General features: G+C 41.0%; 2 protein-coding genes across 3 annotated transcripts in view; both read right to left on the bottom strand.

The window, feature by feature from the left end:
- Positions 1 to 26,988, bottom strand: part of POLR2K (RNA polymerase II, I and III subunit K) — a 185,648-nt gene that overhangs the window by 112,978 nt on the left and 45,682 nt on the right. The window lies entirely within an intron of this gene.
- SPAG1 (sperm associated antigen 1) overlaps positions 1 to 26,988 on the bottom strand; it is an 82,618-nt gene that overhangs the window by 12,761 nt on the left and 42,869 nt on the right. For both annotated transcript variants that reach the window (XM_065902738.1, XM_065902739.1), the window contains 4 exons: positions 14,127 to 14,513; positions 13,714 to 13,813; positions 7,409 to 7,561; positions 2,769 to 2,935 (listed from right to left, as the gene is read on the bottom strand). In XM_065902738.1, the coding sequence (XP_065758810.1) occupies positions 2,769 to 2,935; positions 7,409 to 7,561; positions 13,714 to 13,813; positions 14,127 to 14,513 (807 nt within the window). The remainder of the gene's footprint in view (positions 1 to 2,768; positions 2,936 to 7,408; positions 7,562 to 13,713; positions 13,814 to 14,126; positions 14,514 to 26,988) is intronic.

Raw genomic sequence — 26,988 nt, 5'->3', positions numbered from 1 at the left:
GGGGAGAATCTGTCTGAAAATGCGGTCAACAGGGCAAGAGAGACGCCAAGACAGAGAGCTCAAGAATAACCTCTGAGCCCTGAATCCAGCTGCCCGAGCAGCTAGCCTACCTGTGGACTTTTCCACAAGTGGGGAGCCAATAAACAACCTTTTCTGCTTAAGACATTCATGGCTGGGTTTAGTTACCTGCAATCAGAGAGTCCCAACTATTACTGTTGCCTATTATCTTGCTGTGAGCATGGCTGACACTCCACTTGGGATCCATTTCCTTCTTCCTAAGGATATCCCGATATTCACGCAGCTATCACTCCTCTCCTACTCAGCCCACGTGTCAGGGGAAGCTGACCCCACCAATCAGAACTTGGGTCTAAGCCAATCAGGGCATTTCTTCAGCATGGGGAGTGGCTCAGGAATGAGCACATGACTCATTACAATAAATACCAAGACAGATTAGCCTACAGAACAACAGGCTAAAAAAGCTAGGTCTTTAGGGCAACATATTTCCTCATTCTTAACACCACCAAAAGCAGTGGTATCTCTCTCTCTCTCTCTGGACACTGATCTGTGTGGTCATTAAGTCTAAAACTGCTACAGTTCTGTATTTCTGGCCATACCCTGAGCCCTGACAAATCATGCCTGATTTTGGAGCCTGCCCGGGCCCTTTCAGTTACTTTGAGCCAAAACTATTTCCTTACAGTTATCAGTCAACAGATTTTCTGTGACTTGCAACCAAGGTTGTCTAACATACATAAATTATTAAAATTTAAAGTTTTAAATCTATGTATTAACTTTAGAGAGTATCTAGATATGAAATGAAAATCCATTTTAAATTTTAAAATATATCTTTAAATTCTGTCACCTAAAGATCCTGATAGATGCACTGAATTTATAGTATAAACTTGGAATATAAATGATAACCTTATTTGTTCCTCTGCACAAATGGTAGGAATATTAATTTTTCATCCCTTATTCAAAATCACAGAATATTTCTGCCTAATGTTTCATGTTTCAAAAGATCTCACACTATACAGCCAAATGACACTCGCCATAAATCTTGCCATCTATATAAGCTCTAAAACAGATTATTACAGAGGATTTTTCCCTCTAATTTGCTGAAAAATTTTCTGCAAGCTTTTCTTCCCACACAGTTTTTAGGAATGTGGAATCCAGTCTCACTAATAAATATGAACAGAAAGAACTGATTATTCTTGTGCTCATGACTTGCTAGCACATATCTACAGCATGGTTAGTTTCTGCACATTATTAATAATGAAGAGCTAACCTTTACTGACCAAATACTTTGTTATAGTCCCCACTGATTACAGACTCTAGAAACTAGAGATCTCCACGCTTTCCCCAGGACTGCTGCCCATTTAAAAGCCTTGGCAGAAGTTCCCTATCTCTTCTCTCTAGGCAAGGAAAAGGGTGAGGGTCTAACACTTGGGACATGCCAGTTTAAGAACCTCAGGGGCTTTGCAAGACGAAGCCCAACAAAGACACACACGGGTCCCTAAGCAGGCAGTAGAAATGGAGCCTCAGCTGGCTTTCAGGCAGAAGGCAAGCGTGAAGTCACACTGACTACATACATCACACAGTGCTGAGGTAGGCACTGTGGGGATGCAGTTGTGGACCTGAACAACTACGATATAAGGGAGGAGGAGGTACTGCTAAGATACATGTTATAAGGCTTTATTCTTTCAAAAACATCAATTTCAATACACTAGCCTTGCCACCACATTCATGGTATGATGAGAACTACATGGCTACTTAATTCTTTTTCTTATTATTAATAACAATGCTGACTCAACCTTCGTTAGGAGCTTCCCTGGTGGCTCAGTGGTAAAGAATTCGCCTGCAATGCAGGAGACTCAGGTTCAACGTTCAGATCGGGAAGATCCCCTGGAGGAAGAAGTGGCAACCCACTCCAGTATTCTTGCCTGGGAAATCCCACGGACAGAGGAGCCTGAGCTATTGTCCATGGGGCTGCAAAGAGTCAGACACGACTGAGCGATTAAACAACAACCTTTATGAAGAGGTTCAGTCAGTTCAGTTCAGTTCAGTCGCTCAGTCGTGTCCGACTCTTTGTGACCCCATGGACTGCAGAACACCAGACCTCCCTGTCCATCACCAACTCCCAGAGCTGACTCAAACCCATGTCCATTGAGTTGGTGACACCATCCAACCATCTCATTCTCTGTTGTCCCCTTCTCCTCCCGCCTTCAGTATTTCCCAGCATCAGGGTCTTTTCAAATGAGTCACTTCTTTGCATCAGGTGGCCAAAGTATTGGAGTTTCAGCTCCAGCATCAGCCCTTCCAATGAATACCCAAGACTGATCTCCTTTAGGATGGACTGGTTGGATCTCCTTGCAGTCCAAGGGACTCTCAAGAGTCTTCTCCAACACCACAGTTCAAAAGCAGCAATTCTTTGGCGCTCAGCTTTCTTTATGGTCCAGCTCTATGAAGCGGTTACTGTGCACTTCCACAGGCAGCATGCTGTGCTGAGTATGCTATATGCATATCTCCCCTTATTCCTGAGCATAACTCCGTGAGACAGTTACTCACATCTCCCCACTTTCATATACATGAAGACACTGGAGGTGGGCAGCAACTCCTTAAGACTCTGCAGTTAGACAGAGGGAGAGCAGGGTCTTGAACTTAAACCCAGGTCTGATGCCTGATATCATGCACTTATCCTCCTGCTTTACTGTGAAAATCATACGCACAGCTCACAAAAACCTTCAGAAGAAACAAGTGCAGGCTTCCCCTACCTGGCGTGCCCGGCTGGGGATGGCGGCAGGAATCTCCCACTTGGCCTGGGGGCGTCTCTGCTGCAGGTCGCCAAGCCCGCACTTGAGCAGAGGTGGGCACAGCAGGAATGGGTGGCAGCTTCTCCCGCCAGTTTGGGCCATCCAGAGCGATCAAAATCTTTGTTATCCTAAAAAGAAAACCAATTTTCTCTGTTAAACATGCAGTTTGCTTTTTTATATTACTGAAGGTCACATCAAGGTAAAACTTACAAATGCTACGCAGCTCACGGGGTCACAGAGAGTCGGAGTTGATCTATTTGCTGTCCACATAAACTGTCTTTGAAAGGACTTTTAAAAGTGATTCCAAACTATGTAACTTTAGATCTTTTTTTGTATCAAAAGAAAAAATAAAGACACTTCTAATTGGTTTAAGAAATTTTTAAATGTACATGCAATAAAATTTTAATTTTTTAAAAAAGTAAAGTATAAAACTAAAATTTAGGAAGCCTAGAAGAAATGTGCCCCATATAATATTTCATATAATTGCTAAAGTGATTATTACTCTTGAGACTTAACAGAAGGACTTTAGAATTTCCATGCCCAAACTGGATACGACAGACAGGTCTACAGGACTGGCTGCTAAAGCCGGTGAGGGTGCAGACCTGCGTGTGCTCAGTCGCTCAGTCGTGTCTGACTCTTTGCAACCCCATGGACTGTAGCCCACCAGGCTCCTCTGTCCATGGGATTGCCCAGGCAAGAGTGGGCCGCCATCCCTTCTCCAGGGGATCTTCTCAGTCCAGGAATGGAACCTGTGTCTCCTTCACTGGCTGGATTCTTTACCACTCAGCCACTTGGGAAGCCCAAAACTGATGTGGAGTGGCTGTCAAACGGAACAGTGCTTCTTCTTGAGACATTAACATATGGTTAAGATACTCTTACTTTGCATTTTTTCATCTCTAAAACGATTCACTCATTGTGTTGTCATATGCATACAGATGAAAGAATTCGATACCTTGTAATACTCATTATTACAAGGACCCTTGTAATAATGACATTTGCTAATGGCTATAAATAATACTCAGATTACCACCCCTGATTATCACTTTCCCATCATTTTAAACACACAAAGTATCATACTTAGATTTTAAAACAAAATTAATTATGTCTGGGATAAATCTGGTTTTAAAAAAAGGTGCTCAAAAAAAAAAAAAAAAGGTGCTCCCCAAGACTGAGAAAGTCATTGGTAATTAGTAGAATGCATTCAAATTAGTTAACTCAGTAATACTTTTTATGTGAAAATATATTTATATAGAGCCAAATGTAATACATACATTTCTCTACAGTTTCATAAACTTAAATTTCAACAGTGATCTTTGGTTATGATAGCAACGTCTCCTATTTTAGTGCAAAAAAATTTTTTTTTGAAAAATAATGTATAACCACCCACCATAGCAGAAGAAAAAGACGCTTTAGAAAAAAGAATTTTCAAGCAAAACTTGTATTACCAGCAGAAAGGAAGGAAGAAGCAGCTTAAAAGAGATGATGTGTTGCCAGGGAGTAAATAAGTATATGCAGGGAAATGTAACATATGAGATTCCTGGAGAGGAAAAGAGGAATATGGTTAATGGAAGAAACAAACAAAATAAGCACAGATGTTTAAATTTCCGCCCCCCCCAAAAAAAGTTGCTTAGATGGAAAAGCAAGCATAAATATAGGGTTCATGAAAAGGAATAGTGAAATTTTTTAATGAATATTTTACAGAAAATATATATGCCAAAACCAGACAAAGCCTCCTCACCTTCTCATAAAATGATACATAAGCAATAACCATTCCATTAAAAAAATGAATGAGTCTTAAAAGTCAATCTGTGTAAAAGCACCTTCTTGAGTACATCTAAAAATTACAATACAATTCTCAAAAAACTAAACAGAAGTACCATATGATCCAGCAATTCCATGCCTAGGAATACACCAAAAGGAACTGAAAACAGGTATGCGAACAAAACCTTGCACATGATGTTCACAGCAGCACTTTCACAATAGCCAAATGGTGGAAACAGCTGAAACGTCCTTCAACAGATTAACGGGTGAACACAATGTGACATATCCACACACCGGAATATTACTCAGTCATAAAAAGAAATGACATTATCACGCATGCCACATCATGGACCAATCTTGAAAACGTAAGTTATGTGAGTCAGGCACAAAAGCTACACACACTGTATGTTTCTGTTTATATGAACTCTCCAGAATAAGTAAATCCACAGAGATAGAAAGCAAATCAGGGGCTTAATGGGGGTTTCCCTCTGGGGGAGGATGAAGTATTTTGGAACTATTAGAGGTGGCGGCTGTCCAATACTGTGGGTGTACTAAAGGCCACTAAACTGTACACCTAAAAACAGTAAATTCAGTTGTTATGTGAATTTTACTTCAATTTTTTAAAAAAGTGTAAAGAATGTAGAAGGTTCAGAAATATGAATGATCACAGTCTCTCAGACATAAATTTCTCCCTTCAGACCCATTCAGTCTATCACTATGAACCAGAGTTCCTAAAACACCTCTTCACAGGCTCCTTGTCTCTCGCAGAAGTGGGAAGACTTCAGGTGTCTTCCCACTTTTTTTCACGAGAACCTCTAACCCTGGGAGAAGATCCTACTCTCCCAACCACCTCGGAGACTCCCAGGCAGAGGATGGGTGAATTAACAGCAGAAACCCACAGCACAGGGTCTGCTGGAGAATGCGTTCATTCCACACAGTTTTACTGAGGATGCCTACTGTACAAGGTACCGCCAACAGCACAGCTGCATAAAACACAACCCTGACTGCCCAGAACTCTCAGTGGAATGAGTCTAAAAGAACTTCATGAAAAGAGACAATATGGAAAGAAGGCACAGTTTGGAGGGAGAGGGGCCTGAGGGGCACGGGTGCTGGGGGAGATGGGTGGGTCAGGGGACGTCCTCTCCTAAAGGGCAGGAGGGACTTAGCCGGACAAAAGTGGGGAAGAAGAGCCTCAGGAGCCCATGTGGAGGCCACAAGTGATGTGCAACCAGGCGGCTGTGAGGCAGGAGAGAAGGCTTGGAGGGCTCCCAGGGACACCCCTGATTCTACAGGATGGAGACTGTGCCCCGAATGCCCACGGTTCCATCGGGTCCCACTCTAGATCCAATAACCAGTATCTACTCTTTTCTTCCCAACAGGCGGGTCCCTAGCGACCACGAAGAAGAAGCACCAGGGAAAAGCTGCCCACTCAACACACAGATCTTTCCAACAGTTTTCTGCAAAGTGCAGTGGGACCAGGCGGGGAGGTAAGGCAGGACTGTAAAACACGAGTTCTCATCTTCTTCAGCTTTGTTCAAGTCCCCTTTGTGGTTCATCAATGCCCTTCACTGACCACCTCCAGGGCTCGTTCTCCGACAGCTGCAGTCCGCAGACCAAGGCAGCCTGACCCCTCTGTGATCCCCCCGCCTCATCAACTAACGTTCATGCTTGGGGATCACGTGTCTTACGTTAAGTTGTTGCCCCCAGGCTACATTCTACTTTGCTTAAAGACAGAGACTATGTCATCTTTCCCCCTTCCTCTCTTCCTTTGGGGCATGTGGGACATGGTACACTAGACCAACACAAGGCACAGTGTGACACCCAAAAATCCTTGAAAGAAATGATACTTTGGACAAATGGAATTAGAGAATATCATACATAAATGGAAACGTTACCCAAGGAGTAACTTTGCAAAGTTCATGTGAAAGCAATTTATGAGATCTGGAAGCTCTTACTTTCCCTTCTCACCTAGGGAATAAATAGGTCATAATACAAATTAGATCCAAATTCTGTGCTATTTCATCATCCTGTGCTGAGTCGCTCAGTCACGTCTGACTCTTTGAGACCCCATGAACTGTAGCCTGCCAGGCTCCTCTGTTCCTGGGGACTCTCCAGGCAAGAATACTGGAGTGGGTGGCCATGCCCTCCTCCAGGGGATCTTCCCCACCCAGGGATTGAACCCAGGTCTCCCACTTCGCAGGCAGGTTCTTTACTGACTGAGCCACAAGGGACGCCATCACCGTCCTAGATGAGCATCTATCTAAAGGGTATATAACACAAACATCTAGCAGGCTCATAAAACATCCACTCTCCTGAGGAGAAAATAAAATGTGTTTCCACTGACAGCTGTGGTGCCAATGAACACCTGCAGATCCTGCAGAAGACTCAACATGGCAGGCTTCGCTACATTTTTGGATCTCGTTCTGTAATCAGTACTGACATGACATCACTGAAAACAGCTTTCTAACCCCACAGATATTAACAAATACTAAAATCAAATTCTGTGCATCTTGAGTTGCACAGAAGAGCCATACCCTGTGCTGTTTTTAAAATTAAGTGTATATCATATATAATATTCACTGAACAGTAATAAGTGGACCAGGAAACAAATATAAAGGTGTCAGAGGACAACTCGAAACATATCACGGGATAGTCAGAAAGTTAAGAGAGCGAGAACCATTTGGTTTTGAAGGGGTGAAAAAAGGCATGCATTCCCATGTAATGCCAATAATGAAGAACACGTCCACACCTTGACCTCGTTCTGGAAGGAGGGGAAGAAACAAAACCTCATTCCATTAGAAAACAACTCGCCCTCGGGCAGCGGCCTCCGATTAGGTTACCTGTTAATACTGTCATTTGCTATCTGGATTCCACAGTCTATTTGCAACACTGTTTTATAATCCACGTAAGCTTTCTGATACTGCTCTACAGTTTCATAGGCCATTGCACGTCGAAGAAGAGGCTTGATGGAGAATGGATGAAGTTCCAGGGCCCTAAAGGAGACAGAAATATTATATGTCATTTGTTATGAAGATCACTCCCTAACTTATACTAACCTGACATATCTGTTAGGACTGAACTCTCACATACATGCATAACTGATATTTCACCTTGGGGGCCTGGCAACATACCAGAAAGGCAAACCCAGAGCAGCAGAGCAATCAGTCTGTGGTTACTGCCTTTCTTTTAAACCAGTCCCCTTTGGCACTTGCTCTTCCCCCAATGAGACTGAGCTTCCAGGCAGCAGGCACTGCTTACCCCTCCAAGCCCCCCTCCCAGGGTCGCCCCCCACCTCCATGGGCCAACAGAGGTCACATGGCACCGGGACAGAGTAGGCTTTTCACCAGGTTCTTGTTACTGACAGATCCAAGGGAGAATTCTATTTGCACCTATGTAATTTTTTATTAGCACAGGACTACAATACCTACAACACCTTTTGAAAATCAGCCCTCTAAAATTTAACACAGTTGATTATGATTTACTTGCTGCCAAAGGGCTTCAAAAATAGCCTGGAGGAAATCGTGGAAGTTAGTATACAGTGATTTCTGTAAGTCATGAATTGCTCCTTCTATTCTGTGAAGTACTTCCAATATCACTAGAGACATATTTCAAGGTTATGTTCTTGGTTTTGTTTGAAGTAACTGCTTAAGGCTACGTCACTAACTTAATGCACTTCACTATACTCTGAAATAAAGCATACAATCAAAAGATGGTATTTATAAGTGAAAACTGTTGTACTCTTAGTTGTGACAAAATCAGTTGAAACTGTCAAGGAGTATTATGGATCAATACTAACATTTATTAATATTCCACGCAGAGATCCCATGAAGAGCCTACTTCCTCTCTGATCCGCTAACAAGAATCTGCACCAGACTGTCCACAGTGGGGATAAAGGTTTGCTCGCCTGGTGATTCTCCTGCACAAGCAGTTTGCATGTATCAGACATTTGACCTGCCTCAGGAAAAGCATGATTTCTTCCCCAGGAGATCTGTCTATCCCCGTCTACAGAGATCTGGAAGGAGGAAGCCCTGACAACACCTGTTGGTGTGAGTCTCTGCAGACGTGCTCATCTAATGTCACAACAGGCCTGGGAGGTAAATGTTCATACGTGCAGGTCACAGACGAGGGAGCGATCTGCCCACATGCCTGATCTTCTGAACTTAAGCCATGGGAGACCAAGGGCATTGCTGGTCTCGATCATTACTATATCCCAGCACCTATATCACAGAGGGCCACTGCAGGTGCTCAGCAAACCCCTCCCAAGTGAACCTTCAGGACCCACACTCTTGCCACCACAAGCGCAGATGAAAGTAGCACAGATTACGAAAGGCGCAGTCATCTGCCACTCGGAGCCCTTGGTAATTCTTCACATTGTACGGATCCTCGACCGCACATGTGGGTGTGCTCCTGGGCTGTATGTCACTGACTTTGTTCTAGAAGTGTCATTAAACCTAATCAGCATAATTTCTTTGAAAAAGAATCATTTTTGCTCTGCCTAGGTACTAGGATTGGGGATGCTTTTAATGATCTCTTTTGCACTGTACTGGATTTAAATTTTTTTTTTCCGTAATAGGTATGTGTTACTCTTGTAACCAGTAAAAGTTATTTTAAAAATAAAAGTCTATTAAAAACACTCAAACACTAGAAAACAGGTTTTTGGGTATCAGGATCTATCACCTGTACCCCTGTCTTAAATCTACCTTAGTTTAATGCTTATGAGATATTAACTACATGAACACTAATTATAAATATAGGTCACAGACACAAGACTACCCCTATTTTACAAAAGACTTTCAATGCCGGAGGAGCTATTTATCCACAAGATGGACCTGAGGTAGGCGTGGACTCTAAAACTGAATGAGATGATGCATTTAATTTATAGCACTTCCCAGCTGAGTAAATGCAAAGTTTTTCTTTTTAATCACAATCCTGAAAATGACTGTTGAGCTTATGAATGGGAATTCCACTAAACAAAACAAAACAAAAAAAGTACATCTATTCATAAGCACACACACAGAGAACTTTTAAATCAGAGTTTACAAAAGTTTAACTACTCAAGTTAAAACAGCTAAGAATCTAAAAGAGCATTCTAATTTCAAGTCCATCAGAGAGAAGCAAAGATAAGCAAAAATAGAATTATTGGGCAACATTCATTTGTCTTCAGTCTGTCAAAATACTCTCAATGAGAAGTCCAGGAAAAAGTTTTGATATGTTTACATAACTCAAAAAGTGATAAGATTGGGAGCTGTGAAGATGTTTTTCAGATGATAAACAATTAGGAGAATTGTTTTATGGTTTTTCCAGTAGTCATGTACCAACATTAAAGTTGGACCATAAAGATGGCTGAGTGCTGAAGAACTGATGCTTTCGAATTATGGTGTTGGAGAAGACTCTTGGGAGTCCTTTGGATTGCAAGGAAATCAGTCAATCCTAAAGGAAATCCATCTGGAATATTCATTGGCAGGACTGATGCTGAAGCTCCAATACTTCGGCCACCTGATGGGAAGAGGTCTCACTGGAAAAGACTCTGATGTTGGGGAAGATTGAAGGTAGGAGGAGAAGGGGATAGCAGAGGATGTGAATTTGAGCAAACTCTAGGAGACAGTGGAAGACAGAGGAGTCTGGCATGCTGCAGTCCATGGGTTCGCAAAGGGACAGACACAACTTAGCAACTGAACAACAGTTATGAGAATAAAAAGTAATTTCTAGAAATAATCCTAGAAATTTCTAGAAATTATTTTATTGTTTAAAACCACTAATGTTTCAAACTCTTCTTAGGTGTTATACCCCTGTTTCATGCTTCACCTGGAAGCCTAACCTAGAAACTTGGAGATGCTGAGAGGAGAAGGCAGCGCCCACAGCCTCTGAGTTTCTCAAACAAGTGTCATGCTCCCAACAGCAACTCTTGACTCTCATATGCCCCTGGAAGAGAGCTCAGGGAAGTGCTTCAGAATAGGCCCTAGGATTGTAGACACTTAAAAATCAAATACTTTCCCCAAAAAAGTGCATAAAAAGTTATTTCACAGGTATATCTATGAAAGTTATTTCATAAGTTCTCACTTATTTTAAATTTTGCCCCCAGGGAATTTTTCTTTTTCACTCTTTGAAACCTGCTACCACTTGTAATAAGAGTTGGTGCAAACAACTTTCCAAGGAGCAAAGATAATTAACCAAAAAACTAAAAACATAGGCTTTCTTTAAAAGGTATATAACCTTTTTAGGTGAAGAGAATAGAATCATATTTCTGTTAATAACTGGTTTTCAATACAGCCATACTTCAACATGTCCCCCAAGGCAAATCATGGTTTCCCTGGCAGTAAAATGAGTTTGAGAATCATTGCTTTGGAGTAAAATCACTCCAATCATCCAATCACCTTATGCTGAGACTCATATGTCAGGTATCAAAGAAAACATCTAAGTAGGTCGGTTTCTAGAAAAGTCAGCACTGACCAGCAGAACCAGATTCCTTGGCCGAGAACACAGCCCTTCGCGGAGGACCCCTCACCTAAACCACCACCCATCTCCCCTCTGCCTCCTCCCTCCCCAGCAGGCAATCTCCTGCTCTCCTTCAAGACAAAACTCCACTCCAGTCTCAACGGTCTCCTCTGTGACTTCCTCCTGGGTCTCCACTGAAACACAACACATTTTAGCAAGAAAATGTCTTACACCATATGTCACTTACACCATCTCACTTAAGGATAAAGTAAATCCACTGTTTTTTAACCGGAGTACTGAACTCACTGAAGGAAGACCTGAGACAAGTCTGAAGGGTAATGTATTAGGCAACAGACACTTGAACTGAAAGGTTCTCAGCTGCAAATCGCAAGGTGCCTGATACTATGCAAATCTACTTGGTCTTGTTGTTAGTTATGGGCAGTGGGAAACATTTAACAACTGGCTCTCCTGAGAAAAAAGACCCAGATTTGTGGCATTTGCCAATTTTCATAGTATTAGCAGTACTCCAATCATGTCAGATTTCAACTACCAACTTGACTTCACCCAACTCCCAAAATCCTGAAAATGTTGTGAGCTAGCACAACTGTTAATGATGTCTAGAGACAGACCAAAGTGAATATAAATATTATTTTAAATTTTAATATGTAAAATTGGCAAAAAATACAAGCAGTTCATGGCTTTCTTTTTAAACTGCAGGCACAGATACCAGCAAGTTTTTACTCACATATATAAACTGATACTGTCAATGAAAAAAAAAATTGTTTACCTTATAATCAAGGTGTCCATGTATGCCACTGTCCAAACTAGGGCTTCTAAGAGTGAAAGGGAGTAATACTAATAAATATACCACACAACAGGAGTAAACCAAGGCTGTGAGGTTACACCAGTACATGCAGCTTCTTATTTTTTAGATGCACTAACAGTAACACATTAATGGCAGAAAGCGAAGAGGAACTAAAGGGCTTTTTGATGAAGGTGGAAGAAGAGAGTGAAAAAGCTGGCTTAAAACTCAACATTCAAAAAACTAAGATCATGGCATCTGGCTCCATCACTTCATGGCAAACAGGTGGAGAAAAAGTGGGAACAGATTTCAATTTCTTGGGCTCCAAAATCACTGCGGATGGTGACCGCTGCCATGAAATTAAAAGATGCTTGCTCCTTGGAAGAAACACTATGACAAACCTAGACAATGTATTAAAAAGCAGAGACATCTCTTTGCCCACAAAGGTCCATATAATCAAAGCTATGGTTTTTCCAGTAGTCATGTACGGATGTGACAGTTGGACCATAAAGAAGGTTGAGTGCCAAAGAACTGATGCTTTCGAACTGTAGTGCTGGAAAAGACTCTTGAGAGGCCCTTGGACAGCACAGACATCAAACCAGTCAATCCTAAAGGAAATCAACCCTGGATATTCATTGGAAGGACTGATGCTGAAGCTCCAATACTTTAGCCACCTGATGCAAAGAGCTGACTCACTGGAAAAGATCCTGATGCTGGGAAAGACGGAGGGCAAGAGGAGAAGGGGGCAACAGAAGATGAGATGATTGGATGACATCATCGACTCAATGGACATGAGTTTGAGCAGATTCGGGGAGATAGTGAAGGACAGGAAAGACTGGCGTGCTGCATGCAGTTCATGGGGTCTCAAAAAGTCGGACACAACTTAGTGACTGGACAACAACAAATAGTAACTTCTTTCCAAAGGGCTCCTCAAGCAGGCTTAATATTTAATGGTTAAAAAAAAAAGATACTTTTAATTTATGTAAATATACTCATCCACCTCAGCATGTAACTTGTTGAGTACCATGGGTGACTACTGTGCTTGCGGGATGCACACACGATTTCTGACCTCAGACAGTCTAAATTGCTATGCAGAGGGTGACATACGTGCCTACAGGTATGAGTGACAGTCAAGCGTCACAGCCATGCAGAAGACCAGGAAGTCTGAAGTGACAATGAAAGTGGAGAGGAGGGGGAAGCTGAGGAAAGATTCCTGAAGCAAGGTTGTGCAGAGGGCATTACACATATAGACCAAATGAGAGCAGAAAGCTTGTTTTGGGGGTGAAGAGCAGGGGTGCAGTGTGGTGACAAAGTGTTAGTCGCTCAGTAGTGTCTGACTCTGCGAACCCTTGGACTGTAGCCCACCAGGATCCTCTGTCCATGGAATTCTTCAGGGAAGAACACTGGAGTGGGTGGCCATTCCCTTCTCCAGGGGATCTTCCCGACCCAGGGATCCAACCTGGGTCTCCTGCATTGCGGGCAGATTCTTCACCATCTGAGCCACCAGGGAAGCAGAGAATATAATGATCTGCAAGAGCATACTGGGCAACTGAACACAGGCTGAAACAGTCTGCACAAAATAATGCTTCAGGAAAGGTCATCCTGATGCCACGGTGGATTGGAGGAGACAAAGACACCAGTCAGAAGGCGTCTCCAATACTCTGGGATCGATGTGGAAAGAGTATGATTATGGTGGTAGCTAAGAAATGAAAAAAGTTTGCACAAACATCTTCTGTAATTGTCTTCATATGTGTAAAAGGATTTATGAGTTTTATGTGTTAACCAATTAACGCACCTTCAATGTCTTAAAAAATCAAATTTATGCAAAAATTTAGAAGGGTATTAAATACTGCATTCATTCCACTGAAATGAAAATCTGGTGACAAAGCTGAAAAACGGGCAGTTTACCTGTTACAGTCCTGAATACAGCCACTGCAGTTTCCGTCTTTGAGGTAACATGCTGCTCTATTTGAATATAAGATACTTAGATCGGCTGCACTTCCACTTCCTAAAAATCACATTTAATTAAATGGTTACAATCCATTGGCGGAATCACAGTTCAGCAGACGACGGCGGTCTCCCACGGCACCGCGGTCCTACACCCGCGGCTAAGGCGGCTGCGAGCAGCTTTCCGCGCTCGTGCCGGCCGGAGGCCAAGCCCGGGACCGGCAGCTGCCCACGCGCCCCGCCCCGGGCACACGCGGCGCGCCCCGAGGTTCGGCCGCATCCGCCCTGCCCTCAGTTCCCGGGAAGGGAACGGACGCGGCGGGCGCCCGTCATTCGCGAGGGGCCGGGGAGACCGCCGGGCGCAGCTCACTCACCTGCGGGCTCCAGCTGCGCGATCGCCGCCGAGTACTTGAGCGCCGCCTCGGAGAACTGCCCATTCTGAAAGAGCTCGTTGCCCTGGCTCTTCAGGGCGGCGGGGCCCACCGGGGCGGCGGGCGGGGGCGCGTCGGGTCCCGGGGACGCGCCGGCCGCGGGCTCCCCGGCGCCCCGCCCGCCGCCCGGCTGCCCGTTGGCGCCGCCCGCCGGGGCCGGGGCCCGCGGTCGGTCCCGCTTGTCCGCGCCGGCCCCCGGCGCCCGGCCCCGCCGCGGAGCGCCCTTCTCCGGCCGCTTGCCGCCCTCGCTCCTGCGCGTCAGCTTCTTCTGGATGTTGCCCATGGCGCGCGGCTCGGCGGCGCGCCCGGCTCCCGCCGGCTCCGCGGCCTCTGTGGGGAGTGGATGCGGGAAGTGACTGTTTGCATCATCGGGAGCAGCTACCGCCGAGGCCGCGGCGGTGCCGGCGCGGGGGCGGCGTCGCTGGCGAAGCTGGGCGGAGCCGGCCCGCCCCTCGCCGGGAGCTGGGCGCCGCTGGGGGCCGGTCCGCCCCGAGGGTCCCGCGCTCCTGTGGACCCCGGGGGCTTTCTGGGCTGAGGACTGAAGTCAAGCCCGGATTTAACTCTTCGAACGCCGAAGAGTTTGGGATGTGAAAACCGGCATTTCAAACATGATTCCCTTCATCACAGCGTACGTGTCGAGGTAGACCTTACAAAATTTGTACTTTTCTTCCGCTTAACAACTTACAAATGAATGAATGAAGTTACTAAGACTTGAATACAACAACTACACTCCCAAGTTAGGGCAGCCTTTCCTCTGTTAAAGAACTGGGAGAATATAATTTTTTCAAATTATCTTTTTCAAATAATCAAAAAAATTATCAGTTTTTTCAAATTATCAAGTGCAAGTGATTTTTAAGGCATTTAAAAATGATTTTAGCAAAGAACTCACATAAAACAGGCACCTACTTTTTAAAGTGAACCTTAAAAAGTCAGTAAAATTTCCATTACAATACCTTACTCCAAGTTAAAAATTCCTCTGGTCTTGACTGAAAGATTTCAAGTATTTATCGGAGCTTTAATAATTGATTATTGAACTGATTTTTAACTATGAAAATAACGTATAAATATTTCATTGATGGGTGTCTAAACATTTAAAACAAAGCAATTCATCATTTCAAAGCACTGACTGCAGAGACTTCCCAACTTTATCTTGTAACAAATTCTAATTTTTAATGAATGTATTTCCCATTCTGTTTCATGAATGGTAAAGCCAAAATCTGAAGCACAGATGAAATAGAAAGCCACAAATACATAAATGAAAATCAGTGGATAGATGATGGTCACCTTAAGTCAGGCAATAAGTGCATAAAAGCACACTAATTAATAGATACAGTTTTCTATACAGCAGAATGACATTCAATTTTGGATCACTAACCAAAAGAGGCTTTATTAAAACAAAAGATGATCTTGTAATAGTAATAAATCCCTAGATTGAACCCAGGAGAATTATTAGAGCAAGGCTGTAGTACTCGTCATCTGGTATTTGCTGCTCAGGTTCCACCCAGAATAAAAATGGATGGAAGCATAAATCAATGTCAGCAGAAATGATAAGCAGCTAGTTTTGTTTTCTGATAATAAGCAGCTATTGTTTTCTGTTCCCTTGTGTGTCATCCCCTCATGTCTGACCAATACTGTTAATAAATAGCTGCTATTTATTTAGAAGTTAATATGAGTTAGGACCTTTACATACATTATCATTCTTCATGATCATTAATCTTCATACCAAGTATTATCCCCACATTACAAATGAAGAAAGAGAGACAGAGGAGAAGACTAAGGAATTCTCTCAAGCATGAAGAGCTAAAAACCAGCCTAACTGGGATTCAGGATCCAGAGGAAGTGAAATGAATGCTGTACCTCTTTCCTTAAGATTGAAATGCCCCTGAAATTTCCCTGCACAGGTAAGCAGAGGCCCAAACAGGAAAATGTGAGTCCTGGGGGCTATTTAGCTCCCTGGAAGACATTCCAGAGGAGTTGTTCAGAAGATGGCTCCAAATATAGATCAGAGGAGGCCTTATCTGGAAGACACTAACTTGGGAATTGCTAGCATAAAAACAATCATCAAAGTTTGGTGGGTGTGGAGGAAGTCACTGAGATCTTCCAAAGGATCCCTGAGAAATAAAACACTTAAAAAGATGATCAGAATCACCAGTGGAGGTGGAGCACCACCTAGAAATGAGAGGGAAAAAAACAGGAAGGTGTACTGCTTCAGAAACCAAGAGGAAAGATTATTTCAGGGACGAGCGAGTCAAGGATAACAAGTATCAAAGGAAGGAATGGCCAACAGTTCTCACTTCATAAAGACTAAAGGAAACCATCAGATCTAAAAACTACAAAGACTTCCGTAGCCTTGGGTGGTGCGGTGGTTTAGGGTAGCTGGTAGAGACAAAAATTCTCAAGGAAATACTAGCAAACTGAATCCAATAGCATATTAAAAGCATTATACATCATGACCAATGGGATTTATCTCAGGAATGGAAGAGTATTTCAACAGTAGAAAAATCAGTCTATTCAACACCTGCCATTAATAGAACATGGGGGAAAAACCATATGACCATAGCTGACACTGAAAAGGAACTTGACAAAATTCAATACTCTTTCATGATTTAAAAAAAAAGAAAACCTCAAAAAATGAAGAAGTAAAATTTCCCAACATGATTAAGTACATTAAGTACATTTATGAAAAACTCATAGCTAAGATCATACTCAATAGTGAAACCCTAAAAGCTTTCCCCTGAAGATAATGTTTTCTCTGTAGCTACTCAACATTATACTTGAAGTTGTAACCTGGTCAGTTGAGACAAGAAAAAGAAAGAAAAGATGTCTGTACTGGAAAGGAAAAAGTAAAACTATCTCTATTCAAAGACAACATGATTATCTTCAGATAGATTCTTTGGGATTATATATTTACATAATACACGCGCACACACACAAACCACTAAGTTAATAAGAAAATTCAGCAATTTCAGTGTACAAGTTATTGTTCAGTCGCTCAGTTGTGTTTTGACTCTTTTTCACCCCATGGACTATAGCACACCAGGCTTCCCTGTCCTCTATCCCCTGGAGTTTTCTGAATGTTGAGTTTTCTGATTGTTTTCTGAAATGAACCGGAATCATTTTTTGATGCTGAGTTTCAAGCCAGCTTTTTCACTCTCCTCTTTCTCCTTCATCAAGAGGCTCTTTAGTTCCTCTTCGCTTTCTGCCATAAGGGTGATGTCATCTGCATGTCTGAGGTTACTGTTGTTTCTCCAGGCAATCTTGATTCCAGCTTGAGCTTCATCCAGCCAAGCATTTCACATGGTGTACTGGGCATATAAATTAAACAAGCAGGGTGACAATATACAGCCTTGTAGTATTCCTTTCCCAATTCTGAACAAATCCGATATTCCATGTCCGGTTTGAACTGTTGCTTCTCGACCTGCATACAGGTTTCTCAGAATTTTCCACATTTTGTTGTGATCCATGTAGTCAAGACTTTAGCACAGTCAATGAAGCAGAAGTAGATATTTTTCTGGAATTCCCTCACTTTTTCAATGATCCAACGGATCTTGGGAATTTGATCTCTGGTTCTTCTGCCTTTTCTAAATCCAGCTTGAACATCTGGAAATTCTTTGTTCATATACTATTGACGCTGAGCTTGAAGGATTTTGAGCATAATCTTGCTAGCATATGAAATGAGTGCAACTGAGTACCGAAGAATTGATGCTTTTGAACTGGTGTTGCTTTTGAACTGGTGTCGGAGAAGACTCTTGAGAGTCCCTTGGACTGCAAGGAGATCCAACCAGTCCATCGTAAAGGAGATCAGCCCTGGGTGTTCATTGGAAGGACTGATGTTGAAACCGAAACTCCAGTACTTTGGCCACCTCATGCAAAGAGTTGACTCATTGGAAAAGACCCTAATGCTGGGAAGGATTGGGGGCAGGAGGAGAAGGGGATGACAGAGGATGAGATGGCTGGATGGCATCACCGACTTGATGGACATGGGTTTGGGTAGACTCCAGGAGTTGGTGATGGACAGGGAAGCCTGGCGTGCTGCGATTCATGGGGTTGCAAAGAGTCGGACATGACTGAGCGACTGAACTGAGCTGATACGGTAATTTCAACATTCTTTGGCATTGCCTTTCTTTGGGATTGGAATGAAAACTGACCTTTTCCAGTTCTGTGGCCAATGCTGAGTTTTCCAAATTTGCTGGTACTTGAGTGCAGCACTTTCACAGCATCATCTTTTAGGATTTGAAATAGCTCAACTGGAATTCCATCACCTCCACTAGCTTTATTCATAGTTCTGCTTCCTAAGGCCCACTGGACTTCACGCTCCAGGATGTCTGGCTCTAGGTGTGTGGCCACACCATTGTGGTTGTCCGGGTCATTAGGATCTTTTTTGTACAGTTCTTCTGTGTACTCGTGCCACCTCTTCCTAATGTCTTCTGCTTCTGTTAGGTCCATACTGTTTCTGTCCTTTTTTGTGCCTATCTTTGCAAGAAATGTTCCCTTGGTATCTCTAATTTTCTTGAAGAGGTCTCTAGTCTTTCCCATTCTACTGTTTTCCTCTGTTTCTTTGCATTGTTCACTTAAGAAGGCTTTCTTATCTCTCCTTGGATCAACATATAAAAATCTGTTATTTTTATAAACTAGCAATGAAAACTTCTGAAAAGAAATTACAAAAACAATTCTATTTACAACAGTATTCAAAGGAGTAAAATATTAAGGCAATTTTAACCAAGGCAATGGGACTTGTGGGATAAATATTGCTGAAAGAAATTAAATGGAAAGATATCTCTTCATCATGGATAGGAAGACTTACTTTTGTTAAAATATCAATACTATACAAAGCAGTCTACAGATGCAACATAATCCCTATCAAAAATCCATAACTTTTTTGGCAGAAATGGAAAAGCTGATCCTTCACTTTGTATGGAATTTCAAGAGGCCTAGAATAGCCAACACAATCTTGAAAAAGAACAGAATTAAACGACTTACACTTCAGATTTAAAAACTTATGGAAAGCTACAGTAATCAAAACAGTGTGATACTGATATAATGATAGACATGTAGATCAATGAAATAGAGAGTTCAGAAATAAACCCATATATCTACGGCCAAGTGATTTTTTTAGGGTAGCATATATTTTTTAATTTTTATCAAATGGAAATCAATGTGATAGTACAATGAAACCTCTGAAAACCATATCAGTCAGTCCATCAATCAATCAGGTGGTTTCTTGTTGTTGTTGTTGTTTGTGGTATAGTTGATTTACAGTATTATATAAGTTTTAGGTATACAAAATAGTGATTCACAATTTTTAAAGGTTAGACTCCATTTATAGTTATTATAAAACATTGACTATATTCCCAGTGATGTATAATAAATCCTTGTAGCTTCTTTATTTCATACATAATAGTTTGTACCACTTAATTTGACCCCCCTAGCATGCCCCTCCCCATCCCTTTCCTCTCTGGTAACCACTAGTTTGTTCTCTGTGAGTCTGTTATATCCACAGACTTTTTGTTATATCCACTAGCTTATTTTATTTTTTAGATTCCACATATAAGTTTTATCATACAGTATTTTTCTTTCTCTGACTTATTTCACTAAGCATAATACCCTCCAATTCCATCCACAGGATGTTGCAAATGACAAAATTTCACTCTTTTTTAAGACTGAGTAGTATTCCAGTGTGTGTGTGAATATCATATTTTCTTTATCCACTCATCTGCCAATGGACACCGGCTGCTTGCATATCTTGGCTATTGTAAATAATGCTGCTATGAACATTGGGGTGCATGCATCTTTTCAAATTAGTGGTTTTGTTTTATTTGAATATATACCCTGGAGTAGAACTGCTAGATTATATGGTAGTCCTATTTTTAGTTTATTGAGAAACTGCCATGTTGTTTTTCACATTGGCTGCATGCACCAATTTATGTTCCCACCAACAGGGCACAGAGTTACATTTTCTCCACATCCTTGATGACATTGGTTATTTGTGGTCTTTTTGATGCAGCCACTCTGACAGATATGAGGTGATATCTCACTGTGGTTTTGATTTGTATTTCTCTGATGATTAATGATGTTAAGCATCTTTTCCTGTGCCTGTTGGCTATTTATATATCTTCTTTGGAAAAATATCTATTCAGGTGTTCTGCCCATTTTCTAACTGAGTGGTTTGTTTTGACAGAGCAAGTTAGCACTGTTTATATATGTGGGATATTAATCTCTATTGATCATGTCATTTGCAAATATATTCTCCCATTCAGTAGATTGTCTTTTTGTTTTGCTGGTGATTTCCTTTGCTGTACTTTTTAATCCAATTAGGTCCCATTTGTTTATTTTTGCTTTTGTTTCCTTTGACTTAGGAGACAGATCCAAAAAAAAAAAATAAATACAACTTATGTCAAAGAATGTTTTTCCTAAGTTTTCTTCAGGAGTTTTATGGTTGCTGGTCCTACATTTAGGTCTTTAATCCATTCTGAGTTTATTTTTGTGTATGGTGTTAAAAAATGTTCTAATTTCATTCTTTTACATGAACTGTCCAGTCTTCCCAGTACCACTTATTGGAGAGACTGTCCTCTCCATTATATATTCTTGCCTTCTTTGTTGTAGATTAATTGACCATAAGTGTGTGGGTATGGCCAACTTACTTCTGACAAAGATGCCAAGTCCATTCAATAAGGAAAGAATAGTCTGGTTTGTTTTTTTTTTTAACAAATAATGTTAGGATAACTAGATTTCTACATGTCAAACAATAACAAAACCCCCCCCCAAAACCAAAGCTAAGTTGGACTCCTTGTTATCTGAATTAATCAAAATAAATCAATGACCTAAAAATAAGAGCTAAAACCCTAAAACTCTCAGAAGAAAACATAGGAATAAATCTACATGGCCTTGGATTTAACAGTCGATTTTTATATATGACACCAAACTTTTGTACCTCAGCTAATATTATCAAGAAATTTTAAAAACCTGTGGAATGGAAGAAATATGCTAATCAAGTATCTGATAAGGGTCTAGTATTCAGAATATATAAATAACACTTAAAGTGGAACAATAAAAAGATAATCTTCAAAATGGGCAAATGACTTGAATAAGCATTTCTCCAAAGAATACACACAAATAGCTAATATACACATGGAAAATGATCAACATAATAAGTCATTGTTGTTATTGTTGCTCAGTCGCTAAGTCATGTCTGACTCTTTGTGGCTCCTTGGACTACAGCAAGCCAGGCCTCCCTGTCTTTCACCTTCTCCTGGAGCTTGCTCAAACTCATGTCCACTGAGTTGGTGATGCCATCCAACCATCTCATCTTCTGTTGCCCCGTTCTCCTCCTGCCTTCAGTCTTTTCCAGCATCAAGGTCTTTTCCAATGAGTTGGCTCTTCCCATCAGGTAGCCAAAGTATTGGAGCTTCAGCTTCAGCATCAGTCTTTCCAATGAATATTCAGGGTTGATTTTCTTTCGAATTGACTAGTTTGATCTCCACGCTGTCCAAGAGCGTGTCCATGTCAAAAGTTTTCTCCAGCACCACAGCTTGAAAGCATCAATTCTTTGGTGCTCAGCCTTCTTTATGGTCCAACTCTCATATCCATACATGACTACTGGAAAAACCATGGCTTTAACTATACAGACCATGGTTGGCAAAGTGATGTCTCTACTTTTTAATACCCTGTCTAGGTTTGTCATAACTTTTCTTCCAAGGAGCAAGTGTCTTTTAATTTCATGGCTGCAGTCACTGTCCACAGTGATTCTGGAGCCCCCCAAAAATAATATCTGTCACTGTTTCCACTTTTTCCCCATCTGTTTGCCATGAAGTGATGGGACTAGATGCCATGATCTTAGCTTTTTGAGGGAAATCCAAATCAAAACCATAAGGAATTACCACTTTACACCCTGTGGGATGGTTATACTCAAAGTGGTGAACTATAGCAAGTGTTTGCAAGAATGTGGAGGAATTGGAATCCTTATATATTGCTAGTGAGACTATAAAATGGTGTAACCACTTTGAAAAACAGTCTTGCAGTTCCTCTAAAAGGTAAACATACAGTTTCCATATAACCCAGTATTCTACTCTTAAGTTTATACCTCCCCAAATTATAAACATATGTACATGTACAGATACAAACCAAAAATTACTGTACATGAATGTTCACAAAAACATTATTCATAATAGCCACAAAGTGGAAAAACCCAAATGTCCATCAACTGATTAATGAAAAAAGAAAATGTGATATTATCCATGCAATGGCATATTTGTCCATAAAAAGGCGTGAAGCACTAAAACATTGGTCTTAGTAATATATTTTTGGCTACTCTACTCAGACAAGGGAAATAAAAGTAAAAACAAACAAATGGGACTACGTCAAGCTAAAGAACTTTTGCACAGCAAACTATGAAAAACTGAAAAGGCCACCTATTGAATGGAAGAAGATATTTGTAAACAATATATCTGATAAGGAGTTAGTATCCAAAATATATAAACAACTCATATAACTCAATAGCAAAAAATGAAACAGCTTGGTTTAAAAATGGACATAGGATATGAATAAACATTTTTCCCAAGAAAACATACAGATGGCCAATAGGTACATGAAAAGATGCTCAACACTACTGATCATCAAAGATTAAAACAATAGTGACCTATCACCTCACACCTGTCATAATGGCTATTATCAAAAAGACAACAATTGTTAGCAAAGATGTAGAGAAAGTATAATCCTTGTACACTCTTGGTAGAAATGTGAATTGGTACAGCAAGTATGGAGAACAGTATGGAAGTTCCTCAAAAAATTAAAAATAGAACTACCATACTGTAACAATTCCACTCCTGGGTATTTGTCTGAAGAAAACAAAAACACTAATTAGAAAAGATAAATACACCTGTCAGCGTTATTTACAATAGCCAAGATATGGAAGCAACCTAAGTGCCCAGTAATAGATTAATGGATAAAGAAGATGTAACTTATGTATAAACACACACTCCAGTATTCTTACCAGGAGAATCCCATGGACAGAGGAGCCTGGCAGGCTGTGGTCCCTAGGGTCACAAAGAGTCAGACACAACTGAAGTGACTTGGCACACACTCAGCATGCATATATCTATATATATATGTATATATTTATAATGAAATATTACTTGGTCATAAAAAATGAAATCTTGCCATTTGTGACAATACAGATAAATGTACAGGGTATTATGCTAGGTGAAATAAGTCAGAGAAAAACAAATAATGTATGGTTTCACTTACATGTGGAATATAAAAGCAAAGCAAATGAAGAAACATAACAAAACAGAGTCATAGATACAGAGAACAAACAGGTGGTTACTGGAGGCAAAAGGGCTGATGGGAGGAGACTTTCTGAGGAAGATTAAGAGACGCAGACTCTAGTTGCAAAATTAAATGAGTCACAATTATGAAATGTACAGTATGGGGAATATAGTCAACAATTATGTAATACTTTCACATGGCGACAGATCATAGCTAGACTTACTGTGATCACTTTGAAATGTACAGAAATATGAACTCGCAAAGAGTTTGACACGACTGAGCGACTGAACCGGACTGATGAACTCACTAAGGTGTATAACATGTTGTCGGTCAATTATACTTCAAAACCAAAGAAACAGATGCACATTAAATAGAAAAAAGATCAGATCTGTGGTTACCACAGGTGGGGAATGAGGGGAGGGGGAACTGGATGAAGGCAGTCAGACGTCCAGTTATGAGATAAGTAAGTACTAGGGATGTAACGTACGACATGATAAACATAATTAACACTGTTTTATATGAAAGCTGTTAAGAGAACAACAGTTCTAAGAGTTCTCATCATAAGGAAAAAATTTTTCTGTTTAAAAAAATTTCATTACCATATGAGATGATGGATGCTTTCTAAGCTTACTGTGCTAATCATTTCATGGTATATATGTCAAATCATTATGCTGTACACCTTAAGCTTTATACAGTACTGATGTTAATTATATCTCAATAAAATTGAAAGGGGAAAAACAAAGAATGAAATACTGATACATACTGCAACATGGATGAACCCTGAAAACATTATGCTAACGTGAGAGAAGCCAGACACAAAAGGCCACACATTGCATGATTCCATTACATGAGGTATTTAGGACAGGCAAATCCAGAGAGGCAGAAAGTTGATTAGTAGTTGCCAGAGGGAAAGGGAGGCAGGACTTATTGCTAATGGGTATGGGATCTCTTTCTGTGATGATAAAATGTTTTAAAATTAGACAATCGGGATGGTTGTACAACCTTGTGAGTATACTAAAATCCACTGAATTTGTAAAGGATGAATTTTATGATACAAGAATTATATCTCAATCTTTTCTTTTTTTTTAAAGAGTGCTTATTTTATCTTACCCTTGACAACAAGGAATACTTTTTTTCTATCCTGGTTTATTGGATGGGAGAGGAAAAAAGAAGCTAATTTTCATCTTTTTATTAGCAATACAAAATGTATTGATCATTTAATTTCTTCCTAGTGATTTATCTACTTATATGCTTTGTGGACAGAGGAGCCTGGCGGACTATAGTCCACGGGGTCACAAATAGTTGGACACAACTGAGCACGTGTGCGCAAACACACACACACACACACGTTTTGTTCATTTTGGTACTAGGCTCTTTAACTCGGTCTTATTGCTTTGTAAAAGTTCTTCATATTTAATGTCATTAACCCCTTGCACTTCTCTTATTTTGTCATTTGTCTTTTAATGTTTTTATGGTATCTATCTTGTATAATTTTTAATTTTTACATAATCAAAATCATTCTTTTTCTTTATGATTTTGTGTCTTTCAACTCTTTGAAATCCCCACCTTGACACCCTCCTGATTCCAACAATTCTAGGACAAGAGAAATATTTATATTTTCTTCTTCTGTTTGTTGATGACTTTGATTTTCTTATATTTCATGTTTAAGCAGGGAACAAGCAACAACACTACAAGGGAGTCTAGATGCTTCCTTTCCCCTGATGGCCACTTCTAAATGCTCTCTCCTAGGGACTTGTCTGCGTGCTCAGTCGTGTCTGATTGCGACCGCATGGATTGTAGCCCTCCAGGCTCCTCTGTCCATGGGATTCTCCAGGCAAAAGTACTGGAGTAGGTCACCATTTTCTTCTCCAAGGGATCTTCCCACCTTGGGGATCAAACATGCGTCTCCTGCACTGGCAGGCAGATTCTTTACCACTGGGACACCCCCTCTACTAGAGAAGGAAAATAAAAATACGGAAGTTTCCGAGAAAGCCCAGGAATTCAAATCCCAGAACCAATCAGCTTTGGGAGTCCTTAGGAGGACAGGTGAAGAAAGCCCATCAATCGTCTTATCTCAGTACCTGACACAGAGTGCTCAGTAGCTGTCAGCTGTTACATTAAACCCACTGGCTATGTTGTACCTCAGTCTGGAGGAACTGGGCCTGGCCAACACAGGTGGAGCCCCAGGGGAGCAGCATCATCCCCTGAGGTTAGAACACACTGATTGCTGCATTTTCCCACGGTCTTTAGGGCTCCTTGCGTCATACCCCATAATGACTGAGGGTTCTTTCTTGGAATGTGGTGGGAGGGGAACCACCAGCAAAGATTCCAACTTAATAACCTCTCTCTGGGCTTTCACATTATTTTCCTAAAAGTAACTTGGATTTCTCCTGTCTTGTCCAAGCCTCCAGGACCTCTCTGTCTGTGTTATCTAACAATGGAACTGGTAAAAATGAATATAAGATAGTTCCATTGTTCTTAGTTCATCTTCAAAGCACTGCTACTGGGCTTCCAGCCATTTAATCTACTTAATCTCTTTTTTTTTTAATATATCTTGGGATTTTTTATGAATATAGAAAAACCCAAAAATATAGGACTTGATAGGAAAACACATTAAAATTTTATACACAGTTAAATCTTAACAGTAAAAAAATTCATACAGACTCATGCATAAGGAGAATGGGGGTGGAGGGGAGGAATCCAGCAAAAAAAAACTGTAGTCATTTCTTTGAGCTGTAAATTAAGGTAAATCTACCTAATCTTGATTTGCTTTCCTGAGAAAGGGGAATTTAAAATTTTATATCCTTCCTATAAGACATTTTTGTTTTCTGAATCTTGTGTATTTGTATGTATTCCCTAATCTACAAATGGTTATGGAGGGCCATGAATGCCAGAATCAGAAATGGTCCTCTTAAAGCTCTGATTGCTTGGAGATCTGAACGGGAATACTGCTACTCTATGGGACTTGCCTTAGGGATAACCACCTAACTCAGAGAGAAACATATCAATCTGATAAGTGATATTACACTACAACAATCCCGACTCAGATTTTTAATCATGGAACCACGTGTATTACAGGCTTCCCCTGTAGCTCAGTTGGTAAAGAATCTGCCTGCAATAAAGGAGACCCAGTTTCAATCCCTGGGTTAGGAAGATCCCCTGGAGAAGGGAACGGCTACCCACTCCAGTATTCTTGCCTGGAGAATCCCATGGACAGAGGAGCCTGGCAGGCTACTGTCCATGGAGTAGCTAGCAAGAGTCAGACACGACTCAGCAACTAAACCACCACCATGTGTATTACAAATTTTTTTATTAGCTCTAACTTGTTTATCTCTAATTGTGAAGAGGGCATTTTAGTATTTTGAGATGCAATTGACACAAAACATTGTATAAGTTTAAGTTGTACAGTGTGGTGATTTGATGCACATATATATTGCAAAATGATTACCACAATAGGGTTACTTAACACATCCTTCACCTTGCAGAACTACTCTTTTTTTATGTAATAAGAATATTTAAGATCTAATTTCTTAGCAACTTT

Source organism: Muntiacus reevesi, chromosome 12 (genome assembly GCF_963930625.1).
Source record: "Muntiacus reevesi chromosome 12, mMunRee1.1, whole genome shotgun sequence".
NCBI classification, from domain to species: domain Eukaryota; kingdom Metazoa; phylum Chordata; class Mammalia; order Artiodactyla; family Cervidae; genus Muntiacus; species Muntiacus reevesi.
This window is presented reverse-complemented; position numbering and strand designations above follow the sequence as displayed.